The sequence below is a fragment of the Acipenser ruthenus genome, chromosome 27 (assembly GCF_902713425.1).
Source record: "Acipenser ruthenus chromosome 27, fAciRut3.2 maternal haplotype, whole genome shotgun sequence".
In the NCBI taxonomy this organism is placed as follows: Eukaryota; Metazoa; Chordata; class Actinopteri; order Acipenseriformes; family Acipenseridae; genus Acipenser; species Acipenser ruthenus.
This window is the reverse complement of record NC_081215.1, coordinates 10575652-10600388: the sequence shown is the minus strand read 5'-3', so window position 1 is coordinate 10600388 and position 24737 is coordinate 10575652. Positions and strand designations below refer to the sequence as shown.

The 24737-nt window shown below is 42.0% G+C and overlaps 1 protein-coding gene across 1 annotated transcript; it reads left to right on the top strand.

Moving 5' to 3' along the window:
* Window positions 1–7232: 7232 nt before the first annotated feature.
* On the top strand, window positions 7233–9061 carry LOC117426080 (protein FAM43B-like). The gene has a single exon (XM_034043350.3). It carries the CDS (start codon window positions 7406–7408, stop codon window positions 8294–8296), a length of 891 nt encoding a protein of 296 aa, XP_033899241.1. The 5' UTR covers window positions 7233–7405; the 3' UTR covers window positions 8297–9061.
* Window positions 9062–24737: the final 15676 nt, after the last annotated feature.

The window sequence follows — 24737 nt, the reverse complement described above, 5'->3', positions numbered from 1 at the left end:
CATCGGTTTTCATCTGTGGCAGACATTAGAAGCTTTCTTTCAACCCTGCCAGAGTGAGATTGCAACCTTCGGGGGACATCTAGTGGATATCCAATCTCAGCTGTGGATCTCTCCAGCTCCTTCAGAGTTACCACATTATAGTTCTAAATTTCCATTAGACCAACAGAGAGCTCAGTCATTATTTAAAGGGGGGGGGGGGGGGGGAACAAGACAAAACAAGATACCGAAAATACTATTGTTGGGAATTGCTTCAGCAGGAAGTTTGGTTAAATTGATAACTGAAGTGAAAATTATGTACATTATATATATATATATATATATATATATATATATATATATATATATATATATATATATATATATATATATACAGTGCCTTGCATAAGTATTCACCCCCCTTGGACTTTTCCACATTTTGTAGTGTTACAACCTGGAATTAAAATGGATTTAATTACGATTTTTTGTCACTGGTCTACACAAAATAGTCCATAATGTTGAAGTGGGGAAAAAAATCTACACATTTTTCAAAATTATTTACAAATAAAAAACTGAAAAGTCTTGATTTCATAAGTATTCACCCCCTTTGCTGTGACACCCCTAAATAAGCTCTGGTGCAACCAATTGCCTTCAGAAGTCACATAATTAATTGAATGGAGTCCACCTGTGTGCAATTAAAGTGTCACATGATCTCAGATTAAATACACCTGTTTCTGGAAGGCCCCAGAGTTTGTTAGAGAGCATATCTAAACAACCTGCATCATGAAGACCAAGGAGCTATCAAAACAAGTCTGGGATAAAGTTCTGGAGAAGCACCAATCAGGGTTGGGTTATAAAAAAATATCCCAAACTTTGAACATCCCCCGGAGCACCGTTAAATCCATTATTAAAAAATGGAAAGAATATGGCACAACCGCGACTCTGCCTAGAGAAGGCCATCCACCAAAACTCAGTGACCAGGTAAGGAGGGCATTAGTCAGAGAAACAACCAAGAGGCCAATGGTAACTCTGAAGGAGCTGGAGAGATCCACAGCTGAGATTGGAGAAACCGTCCATGGGACAACTATAACCCGGACGCTCCACAAAGCTGGGCTTTATGGAAGAGTGGCGAGAAGAAAGCCATTGCTGAAAAAACCCATATCAAATCCCATTTGGATTTTGCCAAAAGGCATGTGGGAGACACAGCAAACATGTGGAAAAAGGTTATCTGGTTTGATGAGACCAAAATTGAACTTTTTGGCCTTAGCGCAAATCGCTATGTGTGGCGCAAAGCCAACACTGCTCATCACCCTGAGAACACCATCCCCACGGTGAAGCATGGTGGTAGCAGCATCATGTTATGGGGATGCTTTTCATCGGCAGGGACTGGGAAACTGGTCAGGACTGAGGGCAAGATGGATGGAGCCAAATACAGGGAATTTCTAGAGGAAAACCTGCTTCAGTCTGCAAGAGACCTGGGACTGGGGCGGAGGTTCACCTTCCAGCAGGACAATGACCCTAAACACACAGCCAAAGCTACACTGGAGTGGTTTAAAAACAAGAACCTGAATGTCTTAGAATGGCCCAGTCAAAGCCCAGACCTCAATCCGATTGAGAATCTGTGGCAAGACTTGAAAATTGCTGTTCACCAACGGTCCCCATCCAACTTGACAGAGCTTGAGCAATTTTGCCAAGAAGAATGGGCAAAAATTGCAGGATCCAGATGTGCAAAGCTGGTAGAGACTTACCCAAAAAGACTCACAGCTGTAATTGCTGCCAAAGGTGCTTCTACCAAGTATTGACTCAGGGGGGTGAACATGTATGCAACCAACAAATGTCTTTTTTTTGTTTAATTAACTTTTGTGTCACAATAAAAAAATATTTTGCATCTTCAAAGTGTTAAGTATGTTGTGTAAATCAAATGGTAAAAATCCCAATTAAATCCATTTTAATTCCAGGTTGTAACACTACTAAATGTGGAAAAGTCCAAGCGGAGTGAATACTTATGCAAGGTACTGTATATATATATATATATATATATATATATATATATATATATATATATATATATATAGTGACATTTCCTGGGGCCGGTTCTTTGTAAGGCGGGGATTACATATAAAACCACACAACACAAGTACAAGTAAAGTTTAAAACCTGTTTATTTTTAACAGGCTTTGGCAGTGGATGAGAGGCATTGGGAGTATTCCTGATAAATGAAAACAAAAGAAACAAAGTAATGAATCAGCCAACAGGTGGAGGTCTTTCAGCCTTTTTGTCGTTTCAGGCCGGGTTCGTTACCGAGGGTAGTTTTTGTACAGAAGTCTTGTCCAAGTGCCCTTCGGGTTCTCCAGTCCAGTCCTAGTTCGTTGTTGGGTGTTCAATCCTTGGTGTATTTCCTTTTCTTTCTTTCTCCACACCTCCTCTCCACAGTGTGCTCTCTCTCTCTCTCTCTCTCTCTCTCTCTCTCTCTCTCTCTCTCTCTCTCTCTCTCTCTCTCTCTCTCTCTCTCTCTCTCCAATGCCCTCCTATTCCTTCACCTGCCAGGATCCAAAAAGACAAAGAAAGAAAACCCAGGGTGCGGTTAAATAAAGCAAACTGATTGGTATCACCTGTCTGTAGATTTGCCTTGATTACACCTGGAGACAGGTGTGGCTGTCTGTTGCAGTCTGGCAGTTTCCAATGAGCTGTCTGTGATCCTGATTCTGTGGAATCCTTTGCATTGCTGTCCGTGGTCCTGGCAGTCAAAAAACAAAGAAACCTTACAGGCACATACAGTGCCTTGCGAAAGTATTCGGCCCCCTTGAACTTTGCGACCTTTTGCCACATTTCAGGCTTCAAACATAAAGATATGAAACTGTAATTTTTTGTGAAGAATCAACAACAAGTGGGACACAATCATGAAGTGGAACGAAATTTATTGGATATTTCAAACTTTTTTAACAAATAAAAAACTGAAAAATTGGGCGTGCAAAATTATTCAGCCCCTTTACTTTCAGTGCAGCAAACTCTCTCCAGAAGTTCAGTGAGGATCTCTGAATGATCCAATGTTGACCTAAATGATTAATGATGATAAATAGAATCCACCTGTGTGTAATCAAGTCTCCGTATAAATGCACCTGCACTGTGATAGTCTCAGAGGTCCGTTTAAAGCGCAGAGAGCATCATGAAGAACAAGGAAAACACCAGGCAGGTCCGAGATACTGTTGTGGAGAAGTTTAAAGCCGGATTTGGATACAAAAAGATTTCCCAAGCTTTAAACATCCCAAGGAGCACTGTGCAAGCGATAATATTGAAATGGAAGGAGTATCAGACCACTGCAAATCTACCAAGACCTGGCCGTCCCTCTAAACTTTCAGCTCATACAAGGAGAAGACTGATTAGAGATGCAGCCAAGAGGCCCATGATCACTCTGGATGAACTGCAGAGATCTACAGCTGAGGTGGGAGACTCTGTCCATAGGACAACAATCAGTCGTATACTGCACAAATCTGGCCTTTATGGAAGAGTGGCAAAGAAAGCCATTTCTTAAAGATATCCATAAAAAGTGTCGTTTACAGTTTGCCACAAGCCACCTGGGAGACACACCAAACATGTGGAAGAAGGTGCTCTGGTCAGATGAAACCAAAATCGAACTTTTTGGCAACAATGCAAAACGTTATGTTTGGCGTAAAAGCAACACAGCTCATCACCCTGAACACACCATCCCCACTGTCAAACATGGTGGTGGCAGCATCATGGTTTGGGCCTGCTTTTCTTCAGCAGGGACAGGGAAGATGGTTAAAATTGATGGGAAGATGGATGGAGCCAAATACAGGACCATTCTGGAAGAAAACCTGATGGAGTCTGCAAAAGACCTGAGACTGGGACGGAGATTTGTCTTCCAACAAGACAATGATCCAAAACATAAAGCAAAATCTACAATGGAATGGTTCACAAATAAACATATCCAGGTGTTAGAATGGCCAAGTCAAAGTCCAGACCTGAATCCAATCGAGAATCTGTGGAAAGAACTGAAAACTGCTGTTCACAAATGCTCTCCATCCAACCTCACTGAGCTCGAGCTGTTTTGCAAGGAGGAATGGGCAAAAATTTCAGTCTCTCGATGTGCAAAACTGATAGAGACATACCCCAAGCGACTTACAGCTGTAATCGCAGCAAAAGGTGGCGCTACAAAGTATTAACTTAAGGGGGCTGAATAATTTTGCACGCCCAATTTTTCAGTTTTTTATTTGTTAAAAAAGTTTGAAATATCCAATAAATTTCGTTCCACTTCATGATTGTGTCCCACTTCTTGTTGATTCTTCACAAAAAATGACAGTTTCATATCTTTATGTTTGAAGCCTGAAATGTGGCAAAAGGTCGCAAAGTTCAAGGGGGCCGAATACTTTCGCAAGGCACTGTAACATCCATCCTCAACACAACCCCTGAAACTGCTACAATATACAGTGCCTATAGTAAGTATTCACCCACCTTGGACGTTTTCACAGTTTGTTTTGTTACAACCTGAAATCTTGTTGCATTTAAATTGGATTTTTTTCCCTTTGATTTACACAACCTACTCAACACTTTCAATGTGTGACAAAATGGGTGGGTGAGAAAACAAATCAATTAAAAATAAAAACCTGAAAAGTTTTCATTAGATAAGTATTCACCCCCTTTGCTATGACACTCCTAAATAAGCTCAGGTGCAACCAACTGACTTCAGAATTCACACAATAAGTTAAATGGAGTCCATCTGTGTGCAATAAAAATGGTTCACATTATTTCAGATTAAATACACCTGTCTCTGTAAGGTCTCACAGTTGGGTAGTGCATTCAAAGCAAAGATATTAGCATGAAGACCAAGGAGTTTTCAAAACAACTCTGGGAAGTTGTGGAAAGGCACAGATCAGGGGAGGGGTATAAAAAGATTTCAAAGGCATTGAATATCCCTTGGAGCGCAGTCAAGTCGATCATTAAGAAGTGGAAGGTATACGGCACCACCCAGAATCTGCTTAGAGCAGGCCGTCCTCCCAAACTGAGCAGCCAGGTAAGAAGGGCATTGTTCAGAGAAGCCACCAAGAGGCCAATGACAACTCTGAAAGACCTACAGCGTTCCATGGCTGAGATGGTAGAAACTGTCCATGTGTGAACAATAAATAGCTCAAGTACTCTACAAATATGGCCTGTATGGAAGAGTGGCAAGAAGGAAGCCATTTCTGGAAAAAGCCTATGTAAAATCCTGCTTGGAATTTGCAAAAAGGCATGTGGGAGACTCTGAGATTCTGTGGTCCGATGAAACAGAAATTGAACTATTTGGCCTAAATGCAAAGCGTTATGTCTGGCGCAAACCCAACACAGCACATTACCCGGGTAACACCATCCCTACTGTGAAGCATGCTGGTGGCAACATCATGCTATGGGGATGCTTTTCATCAGCAGGGCCTGAGAAGCTTGTCAGGGTAGAGGGCAAAATGGATGGCACTAAATACAGGCAAATCCTTGAGGAAAACCTGCTTCAGTCTGCAAAAGACCTAAGACTGGGACAGAGATTCACCCCAAGCACAGCCAAAGGGACACTGGAGTGGCTTACAAACAAGAAAGTGAATGTGCTAGAGTGGCCCAGTCAAAGCCCGGACTTGAATCCGATTGAGAATCTGTGGCAAGACTTGAAGATTGCCGTCCACCAACGATCCCCATCGCCCTGGATAAGGGTGTCTGCTAAGAAACAAATAATAACTTGACAGAGCATGAACAATTTTGCCAAGAGGAATGGGCGAATATTTTGCATGATCCAGATGTGCAAACCTGGTGGAGACTTAACCCAAAAGACTCATAGCTGTAATTGCTGCCAAAGGTGGTTCTACCAAGTATTGACTCAGGGGGTGAATACTTATCTAACCAAGACATTTCAGTTTTTTTTTTATTTTTCATTAACTTGTTTCAAAATAACAATTCTCTTGCCTCTTCAAAGTGTTGAGTCGGTTGTGTAAATAAAAAAATCCCATTTAAATGCATCAAGATTTCAGGTTGTAACACAACAAACTGTGAAAACGTCCAAGGGGGGGGGTGAATACTTACTATAGGCACTGTATAGATTTATCAGGGAGGATTGGGGGTGGGGGGTCCAGCGGGTCAGGGAACACAAGGTTCCACGGACCTATTATTGCGAGTTTAGTTTAACTGAGAGTACAGTGCTAATGGAGATTTGTTTGCCATTATTCTTCTTTGTTTAGTATTTTTTTCTGCTTTGCTTCTCCAATGTTATGAGGAGAAGAACTGGCTGTTTTTGTTTTGTGGAGTATTTAATTTGGAGCAGAAGCTTTTCAGTTAACAGATCTGATGCAGATTATTACATGCTGGTTAAACAGCAGAGCCTAGACAGCTATTTTGGGAAAACAATACTGAATGCAATATGGACTAGGGACCTTATTACTGGCATTATGTAGATACATGGCTTATTAAGATATGCTGTCAATATAGTACTATGGTAGAGGCACTAAAAGTGGTTTCATGGAACATCAAGGGAGTAAATCACCCTATTAAAAGTTGGTGAACGCGGTGCAGATTTCAGCATTCCCGTAAACACTGTGTCAACCATTCTGAAAAACCAGGATACAATAATACAGGCCTATGAGCAGCAAAGTGTTTCTGATTTTCTCAATACCCTGATGTTGAGGACGCCTTGCTTTTATGGTTTAAAATGATCAATTTCTTCATGTTACATTTTTATTAATATAAATGTTATATTACATTCTTCTTCTTCTTCTTCTTCTTCTTCTTCTTCTTCTTCTTCTTCTTCTTCTTCTTCTTCTTCTTCTTCTTCTTATTATTATTATTATTATTATTATTATTAGTAGTAGTAGTAGTAGTAGCAGTGGTATTACTGTCCCCTTACAATTCATTTTATAATGTTTCTTATTGCAGTCATTCAAATTGTACTCTCTTAAAAAATAAACCGTATTAAGGTGCTTTGCCTATGACTTGTCTGCCATAGACATGTGTAACTTAGGCTGAGTCAGTCAAAATGTCTTTATACCAGTAATCATGAGCACCATCTAATGCACAAGTGTGCTCTGTCAAAAAAAATAAAAAGTAATGAAATAGAAAACTTGATGCATAGTTAAAAATAAATGGCATGAATTAATTTAATTATATAACAATAGTGTGTTTCTGTATGTGGATAAGTACACTCTTTAATATTTGAAGTAATACAAAACGAATCAATGTAAGGGTTAAGATTTACAAATGTCTTTAGCTCTGCTTACAGATCACATCCGTGCTTCTCTCTGTGCACTGGCTATGCGATGCAGGCAGCAAGAAGTAGGAGGAGCAATGATGGGGCTGACGTGCTGCTGCACTCAGTATTTATACACAGAGCAAGAAAGACAGACAGAGAGAGACGGAGGAGCACATCCGTGGAGATTCTGCTCTCCGGACCCTCACAATGATACCCTGGAAAAGGAGCAAGTTTGTGCTGGTGGAGGATGAGGAGAAATCTAAGCACAAGAGTCTGACTACAGGATTAACCTATAACTCCATCATCTCCTCTTTCATGCGCTCCTGCCCAGACATTCTCCCTGACTACTCCTTCGAACGGCTGGGAAGCATGTTCAAAAGCAAACGGCAGAAAGTGGAGCTGAACAAGGACGCCCCGATTTACACAGTGCGCTACCTGGGGAACGCTGTGACCCTGAACGCCAAGGGAGAGGGCTGCACGGAGGACGCGGTCAACAAAATCTGGACCAAAAGCGACTTCGGCAGCCAGAGCACCAAAATGAAATTGACTCTGGGACCAAATGGGATCAGGATGAGCCACTCCGAAAAGGGATCTATAAAACCTGGACACTTCTACCTTTTACACAGGATTACCTACTGCGCAGCTGACCCCCGGAGACCGAAGATACTAGCCTGGGTTTACAGGCACCAGATCAAACACAAGGCAGTGGTGCTTCGGTGCCACGCTGTGCTGGTCACCAAACCGGACAAGGCGAAAGCTATGGCTCTGACCCTTTATCAGACTTCCACCTCTGCCTTCAATGAGTTCAAAAGGCTGAAGAGGCAGAATGATTTCAGGCACAGGCAGCAGCAGCTGTTAGGGGAGGACATTATTCCCTTGATGCCCATTAGGAAATTACTTAATGGACAGTGCCACTACAGGCCACCAGTGGACAGGAGCAGAAGTGCCCGCAGATTGAGCTTAATATTCGAGGAGGAGGAGGAGGAGGAAGAGGAGGAGGAGATACAGGAGCACCCCCGAAATGAGCCCCTGACAAACAACGCTTATAATAAGAGTAAGCAGCAAAAAAGTCAATTAACTGAATGCTTGCAGCATTAGCAGCAACATCAGGTGCTTAGCAAGGCATACCAGTGTGACAACAAGACACTGTAAAGAAAAGGACACTACTGTGTATAATTAGATCGTCCTAGGAGTGTCTGTGCTGTACCCAAGGATGTGGCAGATTTCTTTTTTTTATTATATGAATGTAATAGTAAACAGAAACAATGTTTCAGGCAATGTTTCAAATACCGTTAATCTTTTTGTCATATGCTCACTGTTTTAATGCGGTCCAAATTTTTTTTTTAGATCTGTGAAGAATTCAAATGAACTCCCACTTTACCATCCACCCCCTTCCCTTAATAAGGAGCTTTAGCATGGCAAAGTCTAAAGCGAACTAATTGTCTTGAATGTAATGGTAGTACAGTATGTCAAATTGCTGTATTATTATATCATAGACAATATAATACTAAATCTTGTTTTGGAACTGCTGTTTTACAATACATAGCTTTTAACCACACTGTATATGTTTTCTTAATACTTGGATTCGATCACTTCTCAGTGTTTACTGTATCAGAATACAGAATATACATTGTTATAATCTGTGACTTGATCATGTTTGAAAGGATGTATAGACTGACATATTTATTATAAAGCGGTTCATTCTCTCACCTGCGCTCCAAGACGTTTTTATCCAGCCATTTGACTTCTTATAAATGTACAGGCACTCAGTACAGGAGTGTTTTAACTCCATAGTGGGAATGAAGTCTGTATGAGAACATGTGTCAATATATATTGTATTTGCATTATTTAATAAAATGAAATACTCAGAGATATTTGGAAGTCTGATTATTTATGAAAATGCCTTGTTCATTTATTCAATAATATAAATGCCATTGAGATGAATGCCTCTTGTTTACAAAGGAATCAAAGGCAAATAGTAGAGTTTAGTTTACATGAAACGTTTTTGCCTTTCAGAATTCATCTCCAGATTTTTTTTTTTGTGGTTTTGTCAAAAGCAGGGATGTTTGTGTGTATTTATTGCATACCTCAGTGTTGAAGTAAAACAATTAAAGAAGGTTTACAGAATTAAAAATGTTCACATTTAAAAACAATACGATAAAAGCTACCTTTCGTTTTCATAAATATCATAGAAAGAATGTCAGGGGTTCACCAGATTTCTGACAGTATAATATTATTTTAGAATTGTTTTTATTTACTTATTATTCAAACTGAAACATATAGTTTAATAATGCCAAATTTTAATATGGCAGCCCTACAATTTAAAAACCTTTTTCTTTCTTTTTTTGTATACCTCATGTATATTTTCACTGTAGTAATGTTACATAATTGAGGAATACATCTCCTTTGGAAGAAAGACACCAGCAGGATAATATAGTATTCAGATCATTAAAATAGAAACAGCATGAAAGTATTCAGCAATACATAAGAATAAATATGTGTTTAACACAGCACTATAGTCAAGTCCCTCTCTTTACACCCATCAAACTAACAATGGTTTTCAAGCTACTAAACCCTGCATGCGAGGCCAGCCTGGTTTGTCCTGACCTGTAGGGGCTGCTGATTTCTTCTAATCCCATCTGTGGGCAGGCAAGAACAGCAACTCGGAGAGACCAAGATTCAAAACACCCCCTCTGAACTCATGGCATATCTATTAAACTGCTCCGAACAATCAGCGAATATTCAACAATGTGTATTTTAAGTGTTATAAATCCTCCAATCCTGTATTAAATTAATACCCCTCTAGAATTATTTTAATGCAGAACGGGTTAGGTGTCAGGCAATGGTATATATCTGAAACACAGTAACATTATTATTTTTATTATTATTGGATCCCAAGAGATATAAAGTGACCAAGAAGAAGACCTCCAGGAAGATGGCAAGATGAAATTAGGAAACACGCCAGAGTAATGTGGATGAGGGACGCAGCAGACAGACTTTTGTGGAAGAATCTTGGGGGAGACACCTTTATCTAAGGCAGCTTACAGAGACTAGGGTGTGTGAACTGTGCATCAGCTGCAGTCACTTACAACAACATCTCACCCAAAAGACAGAGCACAAGGAGGTTAAGTGACTTGCTCAAGGTCACACAGTGAGTCAGTGGCTGAGCCAGGATTTGAACCAGGGTCCACCTGGTTGCAAGCCCTTTTCTTTAACCACTGGACCACACAGCCTCCTGTATTCAGTGTTAAAATGTATTAGATGTTAGATGTTCTGAAGATTATTTGGAGAATGTCATGCAGACGCCTACTTGTTATGTAGAGCTGGCGGTCAGAACAGTTAAAAGTATCACACTGCTGAATCAGGTCACACTCGTAATATATTCAGACATGACTCATGCAATCCCTTGGTATATATTGTGTTCATTATAAGATTGCATGATCTAATAAATAAAAAAAAACAGTTTTAAATAGATAGATAGATTGGTACTGGCTATAAGCTCTTAGCATGCATTTTGTATCATACAATATACTGTATATACTGTATAAAGAAGATACACTGTCTGGCCACTTTATTAGGAGCTTTACCTAATATTGGGTTAGGCCACTGTTTAATCTGATCTCAGCCTTGACTCAATGTGACATAGACTAGGGGCTAGAGATATTAATCCATTCAGTCATTAATATTCCAGGCAGTTGGTGCACAGAAGTAGGCAAAGGATCGTGATGACGAACGCATTGTTCAAGGCCAAGACCTTGATAAAAGTGTTCATGAGAAACAATGCCCTGCCAAGACCTTGAGAAAAGTGTTCATGAGAAACAATGCCCTGCCAAGACCTTGAGAAAAGTGTTCATGAGAAACAATGCCCTGCCAAGACCTTGAGAAAAGTGTTCATGAGAAACATTGCCCTGCCAAGACCTTGAGAAAAGTGTTCATGAGAAACAATGCCCTGCCAAGACCTTGAGAAAACAAAATGCATTATAAAGTATAGCATAGATAGGAAACTCAACCTAGTACAATAATTCACACATTGATCGAAGGGGAGAATATAGTACAATAATACACACACTGACTGAAGAGGAGAATATTGTACAATAATACACACACTGATTGAAGGGGAGAATATATAAAAAAGTATTTGAAGCTACTGTTTAAATTTTACATTCCGATCAATAGTATAGATTTAATGAAAGGTTTTCTCCTTCCTGCATGACTCCATCCTGCCATGTGACTTTGAACAACCTGCCAAATGGTGACCTTGTTCTCCTAAATGTTGTTGCTATAGTAACCTGCTCTGCCTCTGCAAGGGTAGGACCAAGTGGATTCAATGTATTTATTTATTTATTTATTTATTTATTTATTGCATTTATATAGCGCTTTTTATACAAAAGTATTGCAAACCACAATACATTTGTATAGCATGTCACACATACAACTGCCACAGTCAGACCATTTAAATAACAGTATACACATATACAAAAGCAGCAATTTTAAACTTATATTAAAACCCACTAAGATAATATGCCATTTTATAAAAGGTCATTTTTAGTCTTGACCCTGACAAAAGAAAATGTTTAATTCATAGATTATGTGTTAATTGTTTTGGCAGTTGGCTCGTTATTATAAATTAGAGCCAACTGCCAGTATATAAGGAGAGCAGGCAGTCTGTTTGGGGTCTCTCCTGTGTGAAGAGCCCTGACCGTGTGTCATAACAAAAGGTACTGTTTGAGCCTTTTGTGTTTGTTTTGTGTACTGAGTGTTTTCGTTTTCAACAGGTAAACAGCTTAGCTGTCCTGTTTATTTAGTTAGGTTCCTGATGTCAGAAAAATAAATAGATTCTGGACCCAGTTCAATTAACCAACAAACTGGTGTATTATACAGAAACATTAATGACGTAGATACAACGTTTAGAAGTGACCAAAAACAACCCACAAATATACACACAGTCCCGAACAGAATAGTCAAGTTGCTGTAGCTCCTCAAATTGGAAAACAAGAAAAAAACAATAAAAAACAAAAGATAATCCAACATCTAAAAAAGATGGGTTAGATTTTACCAGGTCTGGGGAAGTTGTCAGTGTAGAAAATCCTAGGGGGAGCTGCCCATCCAAAACAAAACCAGGAAAACTCCAACAAAAAACAGCACAAGTATTTGTAATCCAACAGCAAAAAGAAGGGCGATGTCAGCAAACTACTCTTTAAAACATGTTTTTAGCACTTTTAATACTTTCTTCTTCCTAAAAGGACCTTCTAACCTTTTTTTGAGAAGATGATTTTGGTTCAAATCAGAGCAGCCAGAAAACTAGGGATTCAAGGAAATGCATGCACATGGATTAGGGAGTGGTTAACAGGTAGAAAACAGAAAGTACTGATTAGAGGAGAAACCTCGAAATGGAGTGAGGTAACCAGTGGTGTACCACAGGGATCAGTATTAGGTCCTCTGCTATTCCTAATCTACATTAATGATTTAGACTCTGATATAGTAAGCAAACTCGTTAAATTTGCAGACGACACAAAAATAGGAGGAGTGGCAGACACTGTTGAAGCAGCAAAGGTCATTCAAAATGATCTAGACATCATTCAAAATTGGGCAGACACATGGCAAATGAAATTCAATAGAGAAAAGTGTAAAGTATTGGCAATAAAAATGTGCATTATAAATATCATATGGGAGATAGTGAAATTGAAGAAGGGAACTATGAAAAAGACCTAGGAGTTTATGTTGACTCAGAAATGTCTTCATCTGGACAATGTGGGGAAGCTATAAAAAAGGCCAACAAGATGCTCGGCTATATTGTGAGAAGTGTTGAATTTAAATCAAGGAAAGTAATGTTAAAACTTTACAATGCATTAGTAAGACCTCACCTAGAATATTGTGTTCAGTTCTGGTCACCTCGTTACAAAAAGGATATTGCTGTTCTAGAAAGAGTGCAAAGAAGAGCGACAAGAATTATCCCGGGTTTAAAAGGCATGTCGTATGCAGACAGGCTAAACGAATTGAATCTATTCAGTCTTCAACAAAGAAGACTATGCGGCGATCTGATTCAAACATTCAGAATCCTAAAAGGTATAGACAATGTCAACCCGGGGGACTTCTTTGACCAGGGGTCATAAATGGAGATTAGATAAAGGGGCATTCAGAACAGAAAATAGGGGGCACTTTTTTACACAGAGAATTGTGAGGGTCTGGAACCAACTCCCCAGTAATGTTGTTGAAGCTGACACCCTGGGATCCTTCAAGAAGCTGCATGATGAGATTCTGGGATCAATAAACTACTAACAACCAAACGAGCAAGATGGGCTTAATGGCCTCCTCTCGTTTGTAAACTTTATGTTCTTCTTATGTTCTTAACTCTGTTACCAAACACAGAACAAACACACGCCCTCCCCCGATGACCACCTGACCTTAACAAAGGGGAAAAAAGTGGAAAAACAGGTTTTCCTAATAATTTGACCACCTGTAGATAGACCTGGAGGCGGAACGGAAAGGCACTGGAGCCCAATGGCTCCTCTTAAAGAGATATTACACTTTATTTATTTATTTGTTGCTTTTCTCATTTAAAGCTTTTAATTTAATGTAATGGTGCTACAACGTGTGTAGTCAGCTCTCCAAAATGGAGCTAGGTTTTTGTTTTGTTCATTCTTATTTGTGCTTAAAATAAAGTGTGCTACAGCATGTTTAAAAATGTATCTCCTGTGTGTGAGTCGTCACTGAGTGCTGAAAAAGAACCCAATGCGAGCTTGTGTGGCGAGCATCATTTTACTATATATATATTGTAGTGGTTTCAGGGGTTGTGTTGTGGATGGATGTTATGCGCCTGCAAGGTTTCTTTCTTTTTTGACTGCCAGGACCACGGACAGCAGTGCAAAGGATTCCACAGTCAGGCCCACGGACAGATCAGTGGAAACTTCCAGACTGCGGCAGAACAACCACAATCAAGTGTAATCAAGGCAAATCTGCAGACAGGTGATACCAATCACTCTGCTCTATTTAACTGCGCTCTGGGTTTTCTTTGTTTGTCCTTTTGATCCTGGCAGGTGAAGGTTTGGAGAAAGAAAGAAAGAAAGAAAGAAAGAAAGAAAGAAAGAAAGAAAGAAAGAAAGAAAAGGAAATACACCAAGGATTGAACACCCACTGCCAATTAGGACTGGACTGGAGAACCCGAACGGCACTTGGACAATACTTCTGTACACAAACTACCCTCGGTAATGAAGCCGGCCTGAATCAACAAAAAGACTGCAAAGAACTTGCCCTAGGAAACGTCACTATATATAATATAAAAAAAGTATTCACCCCTCTTGGACTTTTCCACATTTTATTGTGTTACAACATGGAATCAAAATGGATTTAATTAGGAGTTTTTGCCACTGATCAACACAAAAAAGTCCATAATGTCAAAGTGAAAAATAAAATCTACAAATTTATCTAAATTAATTACAAATATAAAACAGAAAATAATTGATTGCATAAGTATTCACCCCCTTTGCTATGACACACCTAAATAAGCTCTAGTGTAACCAATTGTCTTTAGAAGTCACATAATTAGTTGAATGGAGTCCACCTGTATGCAATTAAGGTGTTTCACATGATTTCAGGTTAAATACACCTGTCTCTGGGAGGTCCCACAGCTGGTTAGTACATTTCCTACATCATGAAGTACAAAACTACATCATGAAGACGAAGGAACATTCAAAGCAAATCCGGAATAAGGTTCTTCAAAAGCACCAATCAGGGGTAGGATATAAGAACATTTCCAAGGCATTGAATATCCCCCGGAGCACAGTAAAGTCCATTATTAAGAAATGGAGAGAATATGGCACAACTGTGAATCTGTCTAGAACAGGCCGTCCTCAAAAACTGAGTATCCGGGCGAGAAGGGCACTAGTCAGGGAGGTCACCAAGAGGCCTATGGCAACACTAAAGGAATTACAGTCTTCCACGGCTGAGCTGGGAGACACTGTGCATACGGCAACAATAGCCCGGGTGCTTCACAAAACTGGCCTTTATGGGAGAGTGGCAAGAAGAAAGCCATGGTTGAAAAAAACTCACATCAAATCTCGGCTAGAGTTTGCCAGAAGTCATGTGGGAGACTCTGAGACCAAGTGGAAGAAGATTCTATGGTCTGATGAGACCTAAATAGAGCTTTTTGGCCTCAACGCTAAGTGCTATGTTTGGTGCAAGCCTAACACCACACATCATCCTGAGAACACCATCCCTACAGTGAAGCATGGTGGTGGCAGCATCATGCTATGGGGATGCTTCTCAGCGTCAGGACCTGGAAAGCTTGTGAAGATAGAGGGCAAAATGGATACAGGAAAGTACAGAGAAATCCTGGAGGAAAACTTGCTGAAAAACCTGGGACTTGGGAGAAGATTCATGATGACCCCAAACATACAGCCAAAGCCACACTGGAGTGGCTGAAAATTGCTGTTCACTAAAGGTTCCCATCCAACTTGACTGAGCTTGAGCAGTTTTGCAAATAAGAATGGGCAAAAATTGCAGTGTCCAGAGGTGCAAAGCTAGTAGAGACTTATCCAAATAGACTCATGGCTGTAATTGCTGCCAAAGGTGCCTCTACCAAATATTGACTCAAGGGGGTGAATTCTTATGCAATCAATTATTTTCTGTTTTGTATTTGTAATTAATTTAGAACAATTGGTAGATTTTATTTTTCACTTTGACATTATGGACTTTTTTGTGTTGATCAGTGGCAAAAAGCCACTGTGTATATATATATATATATATATATATATATATATATATATATATATATATATATATATATATATATATATAATCATCATCTTCAGCCTTTTTCAATCCACTGATGGAAGGCCTCCCCAAGATTCTTCCACACAAGCCTGCCTGCTGCGTCCCTCATCCACGTTGCTCTGGCGTGTTTCCTAATTTCATCTTGCCATCTTCCTGGAGGTCTTTTTCTTGGTCGCTTTATATCTCTTGGGATCCAGTCTAGTATCTCCTTGGTCCAGCAATGGTCTGTTCTTCTTGCTACATGTCCGGCCCACTGCCATTTCAGTTTTTTGCTCTGTCACAAAGACGGCCGGAGTGGGTGGCGTCAGACCAGAAACAGGAACACAAACAACAGAGAGATGTGGTTTGTTTAAGCTGAGCGCGTGATCGCGCTCAGCATTTAATAATTAACAGCACAGAAAATAAAAGGTTGGAACACAACAAAAACACAGGACACGGCACTACACGCCAAAATAAAAAGACAAACAAAACGGACTAAACACTTAACAAACGGTGCACGGAGACGAACAAACACGGTGAGTACAAACAAAACACTTATTGATTATTATTTTACTTTACGTTTCTCCTTCTCTCTTTCTCACCCGTTCTCCACTCTCGAACACCCAACCACAAGTGACTAAAACGTGCATCTATATATACTGTCATGCTGGGATTCAATTACTAATTAATTACTCACTTGAATCCCAGCACGTGAATTCATTACGTGCAACCCCGTGCCACACATTATACACATTTTATCTGCACGTGAAGTGATGTGCCATCCTCGTGCCTAAATATAATTATACACTTTATAAACACACGTGAAACACAGACCCGTTTATATCCCGTGTACCAATCTATACACCAACATTAACACACGCACGCAACATACAAATGCACACAGGGACGGGGCGCATTGCCACATATACCCCCCCTTGTGCGCAGCACACATGGCCTCAACGGCCACCTCCCCCCTTAAAAATCCAGCAGTCCAGGCCAAAGTCTCGGGCTGGGAAGGGAGGCTTCAGTGGGCCCATGGCTGGCCATGCTGTCAGCACCCCTGCCGGTAGTGGCACGGCTGACAGCCTGTTGGTTTGCTCCTGCAGCGAAACTGCTGCTGGGGAAAGTGGTCTCCTGACCTCTCCCCCTGTCTTTGTAGCCGGTAGCTCCCTTTGGTGGGGCTCCGACCACAGTACTGCCGGCAGCGAAGAAGCTGCAGTGGGAGCAGGTCTCCGGACCTCCCCCACGATCTCCGGCAGCGAAACTGCTGCAGTGGGAGCAGGTCTCCCGACCTCCCCCACGATCTCCGGCAGCGAAACTGCTGCAGTGGGAGCAGGTCTCCTGACCTCCCCCACGATCTCCGGCAGCGAAACTGCTGCAGTGGGAGCAGGTCTCCGGACCTCCCCCACGATCTCCGGCAGCGAAACTGCTGCAGTGGGAGCAGGTCTCCTGACCTCCCCCACGATCTCCGGCAGCGAAACTGCTGCTGGGGTTGGTGGTCTCCAGACCTCCTCCCCCTTCTTCGTGGCCGACAGCTCCCCTTTCTGGGGCTCCGGCCACCGTACTCCCCGTGGTGGAGGTATGGGAAGCAGAGACAGCTCCTGCTGTTCTGCTTCTGGCAGTGGCAGAGGCAGAGGCAGCTCCTCTGCTCCTGGAAGTGGCAGAGGCAGCTCCTGCTCCTCTGCTCCTGGAAGTGGCAGAGGCAGCTCCTGCTCCTTTGCTCCTGCCGGTGTAGGTGGCGGAGGCAGAGGCAGCTCCGGCTCCTCTGCTCCTGCCGATGTAGGGGGCGGAGGCAGAGGCAGCTCCTGCTCCTCTGCTCCTGGAAGTGGCAGAGGCAGCTCCGGCTGCTCTGCTCCTGCCGGTGAAGGTGGGAGCAGCGTGTAGTCTCCTGCCGATGGAGGTGGGAGCAGCGTGTAGTCTCCCCCTTTTTCAGGGGACTGGTGCTGCTCTGCCTCTCTTGCAGCGGACTGGTGCGGCTCTGCTTCTGAAGGGGAAACCAGCAGGCATTCTTCCTCTGCTGGTTGTGCTGGGGAAACCAGCAGGCATTCTTCCTCTGCTGGTTGTGCTGGGGAAACCAGCAGGCATTCTTCCTCTGCTGGTTGTGCTGGGGAAACCAGCAGGCATTCTTCCTCTGTTGGTTGGGCTGGGGAAACCAGCAGGCATTCTTCCTCTGCTGGTTGTGCTGGGGAAACCAGCAGGCATTCTACCTCTGCTGGTTGTGCTGGGGAAACCAGTAGGCATTCTTGCTCTGCTGGTGAAGGTGGGAACAGCTGCCTCTCAGGCTTCGGATTCCCGCGGTCCCCCCGTCTGGGCGCTGGACGCTCGCGGTCCCCCCGTCTGGGCGCTGGACGCTCGCGGTCCCCCCGTCTGGGCGCTGGTTCCTCCTCTTCATACTGGGTGGGGCATATGGCTAACGTGTGCCCATAAGCCCCACAGCCAGGGCATAACTCTGCTGCGAGGTTCTTTAAAAAAACCTCCCAGCCATCATCCTCGACCTCCTCCCTTTTGGGCCGTGGACGCCCCGACTCCTCCCTTTTGGGCTGTGGACACTCAGGCTCCTCCCACTCGGGCTGTGGACGCTCAGGCTCCTCCCACTCGGGCTGTGGACGCTCAGGCTCCTCCCACTCGGGCTGTGGACGCTCAGGCTCCTCCCACTCTGGCTGTGGACGCTCAGGCTCCTCCCACTCGGGCTGTGGACGCTCAGGCTCCTCCCACTCGGGCTGTGGACGCTCAGGCTCCTCCCACTCGGGCTGTGGACGCTCAGGCTCCTCCCGCTCAGGTACTGGAGAGGGCAGCGACTGCTCCTCTCCCTCTTGCTCACTGGAAGGCATCCCTCCCATGTCTGCAGCTAGGTAACCCAGCACCACAATGGTGAGGTCACGAATGGATGCCGGGTTGTGCTGTTGCTCCCAGTCCTCCCATCGTTTCCCATCTCGCATCTGCAGTGTGTGAATAACCATGGGGAGGTCACTGGCGAAGTTCCCCTCGTGGTGCACCAGCCAGTCCCATATTTCCCGGGACGGTGGGGAACCCGGTGGCAGTGGGGGTAGAGGGGTGGCTACTGCCCCGTTGTGGCTGTCCTCCTCCCAGCCCGGCATGCAGGATGAGGGCTGCAGCTGTTGTTGTTGCTGCTGCTGCTTCTGCTGCTTCCTGCAGCTCTTTCTTCCCATCCTCGCTTTATTATTATTATTATTTTTTTTTTCCACAAAACCCCCTCTCCTGGTCTGACGCTTGGAGGCGCTATTATCCCACGATGACACCACGTGTCACAAAGACGGCCGGAGTGGGTGGCGTCAGACCAGAAACAGGAACACAAACAACAGAGAGATGTGGTTTGTTTAAGCTGAGCGCTTAAACAATGCTGAGCGCATTTAATAATTAACAGCACAGAAAATAAAAGGTTGGAACACAACAAAAACACAGGACACGGCACTACACGCCAAAATAAAAAGACAAACAAAACGGACTAAACACTTAACAAACGGTGCACGGAGACGAACAAACACGGTGAGTACAAACAAAACACTTATTGATTATTATTTTACTTTACGTTTCTCCTTCTCTCTTTCTCACCCGTTCTCCACTCTCGAACACCCAACCACAAGTGACTAAAACGTGCATCTATATATACTGTCATGCTGGGATTCAATTACTAATTAATTACTCACTTGAATCCCAGCACGTGAATTCATTACGTGCAACCCCGTGCCACACATTATACACATTTTATCTGCACGTGAAGTGATGTGCCATCCTCGTGCCTAAATATAATTATACACTTTATAAACACACGTGAAACACAGACCCGTTTATATCCCGTGTACCAATCTATACACCAACATTAACACACGCACGCAACATACAAATGCACACAGGGACGGGGCGCATTGCCACAGCTCTTATAATAACATTGCATACTTTTGTTTGTGCTCTTATCCATTCCTTCTTTTTCCTGTCTCTCCTTGTTATTCCCAGCATGCATCTTTCCATGCTCCGTTGAGTCGTTTGTAATTTTTTTTGCCATTTTTGCATTGACGGTCCAGGTTTCGCATCCGTAAGTTAGCACTGACAGCACGCATTGGTTGAAGACTTTCCTCTTGAGGCATAAGGGTAGTTTCCCTTTCAGAACCATGCTTAATCTTCCAAAGGCACTCCAGCCCATTTTTGCTCTTCTGTTGATTTCGTACATTTGGTTCTCCGTTGCTGAAACTAACTGTCCTGAGTATACATAGATATTGACTTCAAGCTTGATCCCAATTGACTTCAATTGCCTGTGGAGTGGTACATTTATTGAACATGACTTGAGTCTTCTTCAGGTTCATTTTCAAACTTGCTTTGATGCTAGCCTTGTGTAGTTCTTGTATTCTTGTTTGTAATACTTCTGGGCATGTTGTAAATATGAGGATGTCGTCAGCAAATCGTAGGTGATTCAAGTAGGCTCCATTGATCTCAGCCCGTTATTTTCCCAATCCAGTGTTTTGAAAATGTCTTCTAGGGTGGTTGTTTTTATGGAGTCTTACTGTGGATGTTGCATTCTTGTATATGATGCTGATCAAGTCTCTGTACATTTTCTCAATTCCTTATTTTTTCAGAGAGCTTAATACAGATCTCATGTAAACAGAGTCAAAGGCTTTTTCATAGTCAATGAATCCCAAGCAAAGTGGTAGTTCGTACTCGTTGCTGGTTTGAATCACTTGCTGTACAACTTGAAGATGATCCATTGTGCTAAATCCACTCCTGAATCATGCTTGCTCATTTGATTGTGCCGAGTCAAACTTATCTTGAAGTCTGTTGGTGAGTATCTTGGAAAATGTTTGTAGATTATAGGAAGTAAGCTAATAGGTCTGTAGTTCTTGAGGTGTTCTTTATCCTTTCTTATGTAAAAGTGTCACTGATGAATTATTCCAGTCGTTTGGAACTTTCTTTTGCTTAATACAATCTGTAAAAATACATGACAGTATTCTAACAGTTCCTCACCTCCTTCTTTCACAATGTCAGTCGTTACCCCGTCTTCTCTGGGTGCCTTCCTGTCTTCATATGTTTGATAGCATGCTTCACTTCTTCCTCGGGTTGCGTTTTTTCTGTCTCGTCTTCGTCATCTGCTACATTACTCTTTTCATCTTGATATAATTTTCTGTAAAAGTCTTCGACTCTCTTCAAAATCAATTTCTGGTTCTTGATGACAGTCCCATCCTCTTGTTTGATTGCTAAAATCTCAATCTTTGACTCCAGAGCTGCTGTTTGTTTCATTTCCCTTCTTTTCTTCATGAAGTATTTTGTCTCTTGCATGATCTTTGTTGTTTTGTCTCTTGCATGATGTTTTTGCTGTTTTGGCAATTACCTGCTAATATTCCTCATAGATTTTGTTTACCTCGACTGCTTCATCTTTTTGCAGATCTTGAAGAGCACTGAATCTATTCTTCAGTTCCAGTTGAAACACCAGGCTTTTCTTCTGGAGCATTTCTACGTTGATTGTGTTGGATTTCGTCATCACAAGTTTCACTCTCTCCAGTGCTGTGCTTAGGTGTATTTTGCATCTTACAAATCTGTGGTCACTTCCTGTGTTAAAATGCTTCTTGTTGTGAGTATGTAGCCAATTTCATTTTTCACTGCATTGGGTCCTCTCCATGCCCATTTCCTGATGGGTTTCTTCTGGAAGAAGCTGTTCATGATGAATAAGTTCTTGTTTTCTGCAAATTCGACTAGTCTGTCGCCCCTCTCGTTCCTGTCGCCATGTCCAAATTTGCTGACCGAATTCTCGTCTTCTTGCTGGGCTCCTATTTTGGTGTAGTTCTTGTACTTCTTCATAAAAATCTTGACTTCCTCATCCGAATAGCTTGTTGTTGGTGTATATACTTGGATGAAACTTTCACTGTCAGTTCTTGCGGACCTCTCTGACGTGCTGTCAGTCTCTACTACATTATTCTTGACTCTCTTGTGGACAATGAATCCAATGCCTCATGTTCGTCCATATCTAGTGCCTCGGTAGAAGAGAAGATCTCCACTTTTGTAGTCCTTCGTCTTTTCGCCATACTTCACTTAGTCCCACTTGATTCTTCCAAGTTTTTCTTCCAACTCTTGAAGTCTTGCTTCACCTGGAAGAGATCTGCAGTTGTACATGGCCAGGGTCAGTGTTCTGTGGTAGCCTAAAATCATATCCTGGTGATCCTTAGCACCCTCTGCCTTCATGCCTAACCGCCCGCTGCCTTGGTCGACGGCAATCCAGCCTCCGGGGAATCAGGACCATGTTATTGTCTGTGCTTTCATCATGGGTGGGGGGCATAACTTGCCAGGCTGGTTGGTGAGTGCCCCTTCCACTTTTGCTTGAGTATGTTACTCAAGCTTTCACAGCATGGTTGAACCTGTCCGAGTCAGGGGACCCGCTGTACTTCATCTTGAGAACATGTTGTCACCCTGGAATTTGGACTTCAGGAGGGATATATAAATTGTAACTGAGCTTGCACTACTCGGGTTCTTTGCCCCTTTAAAAATAGACCCAGGACACTATCAAGTGGGCTTCTTCACACACAGTAGCCCAGAACAAACTGGCTGCACGCTTTTTAAACCCTGCACCTGATAATTAAACAAAAACAATTATCAAATTAGGGCTTTTCAGCCCATGATCTTCTGGGAGGTGTAGTACTATGTTCATATGTATATATATATATGTATATATATATATATATATATACTGTATATGAATATGCCTATATACAGACGTGCTCAAATTTGTTGGTACCCTTACAGCTCATTGAAATAATGCTTAATTCCTCCTGAAAAGTGATTAAATTAAAAGCTATTTTATCATGTATACTTGCATGCCATTGGTATGTCATAGAATAAAGCAAAGAAGCTGTGAAAACAGATGAATTACTGCTTATTCGACAAAGATATTCTAAAATGGCCTGGACACATTTGTTGGTACCCCTTAGAAAAGATAATAAATAATTGGATTATAGTGATATTTCAAACTAATTAGTTTCTTTAATTAGTATCACACATGTCTCCAATCTTGTAATCAGCCATTCAGCCTATTTAAATGGAGAAAAGTAGTCACTGTGCTGTTTGGTATCATTGTGTGCACCACACTGAACATGGACCAGAGAAAGCAAAGGAGAGAGTTGTCTGAGGAGATCAGAAAGAAAATAATAGACAAGCATGGTAAAGGTAAAGACTACAAGACCATCTCCAAGCAGCTTGATGTTCCTGTGACAACAGTTGCAAATGTTATTAAGAAGTTTAAGGTCCATGGAACTGTAGCCAAACTCACTGGGCGTGGCTGCAAGAGGAAAATCGACCCCAGAGTGAACAGAAGGATAGTGCGAATGGTAGAAAAAGAACCAAGGATAACTGCCAAAGAGATACAAGCTGAACTCCAAGGTGAAGGTACGTCAGTTTCTGATCGCACCATCCGTCGCTTTTTGAGCGAAAGTGGGCTCCATGGAAGAAGACCCAGGAGGACTCCACTTTTGAAAGAAAAACATAAAAAAGCCAGACTGGAATTTGCTCAAATGCATATTGACAAGCCACAATTCTTCTGGGAGAATGTCCTTTGGACAGATGAGTCAAAACTGGAGCTTTTTGGCAAGTCACATCAGCTCTATGTTCACAGACGAAAAAATGAAGCTTTCAAAGAAAAGAACACCATACCTACAGTGAAACATGGAGGAGGCTTGGTTATTTTTTGGGGCTGCTTTGCTGCGCCTGGCACAGGGTGCCTTGAATCTGTGCAGGGCACAATGAAATCTCAAGACTGTCAAGGCATTCTGGAGCGAAACATACTGCCCAGTGTCAGAAAGCTCTGTCTCAGTCGCAGGTCATGGGTCCTCCAACAGGATAATGACCCAAAACACACAGCTAAAAGCACCCAAGAATGGATAAGAACAAAACATTGGACTATTCTGAAGTGGCCTTCTATGAGTCCTGATCTGAATCCTATCGAACATCTATGGAAAGAGCTGAAACTTGCAGTCTGGAGAAGGCACCCATCAAACCTGAGACAGCTGGAGCAGTTTGCTCAGGAAGAGTGGACCAAACTACCTGTTAACAGGTGCAGAAGTCTCATTGAGAGCTACAGAAAACGTTTGATTGCAGTGATTGCCTCTAAAGGTTGTGCAACAAAATATTAGGTTAGCGGTCCCATCATTTTTGTCCATGCCATTTTCATTTGTTTTCTTATTACAAAATTATGTTGAATAAAAAATCAAAAGCAAAGTCTGATTTCTATTAAATATGGAATAAACAATGGTGGATGCCAATTACTTTTATCAGTTTCAAGTTATTTCAGAGAAAATTGTGCATTCTTCATTTTTTGTGGAGGGGTACCAACAAATTTGAGCACGTCTGTATGTCTATATATATATATATATATATATATATATATATATATATATATATATATATATATATATATATATATATAGGCATATTCCTAACATTGAATTCCTCACCAATTTAATATTGGATAATATTCTCTATGATTCTCTGTTGTTGTTTCTGCTAGATCATTATGTGTCAAGGTTACTAATGTTTAAACTAGTGGCCCGCTTCTGAAAAGACTAAAAGTTCAATTTCTGAAGAGACGTTTTACTGCATGAGAGACCACATCTGCTTGATTTTCTTGAGGATGCAACATCGAAAATGGATAATTACAAAGCATATGACATGGTTTATTTAGATTTCCAGAAAGTATCTGACAAAATCCCGCATAAAAGATTAATTCTCAAACTGAACATAGTAGGGATTCAAGGATATGCATGCACATGGATAAGGGAGTGGTTAACATGTA

Coding starts and splice junctions, on each gene's coding strand:
- LOC117426080 (XM_034043350.3), top strand. CDS start 7,406: ATGATACCCTGGAAAAGGAGCAAGTTTGTGCTGGTGGAGGATGAGGAG.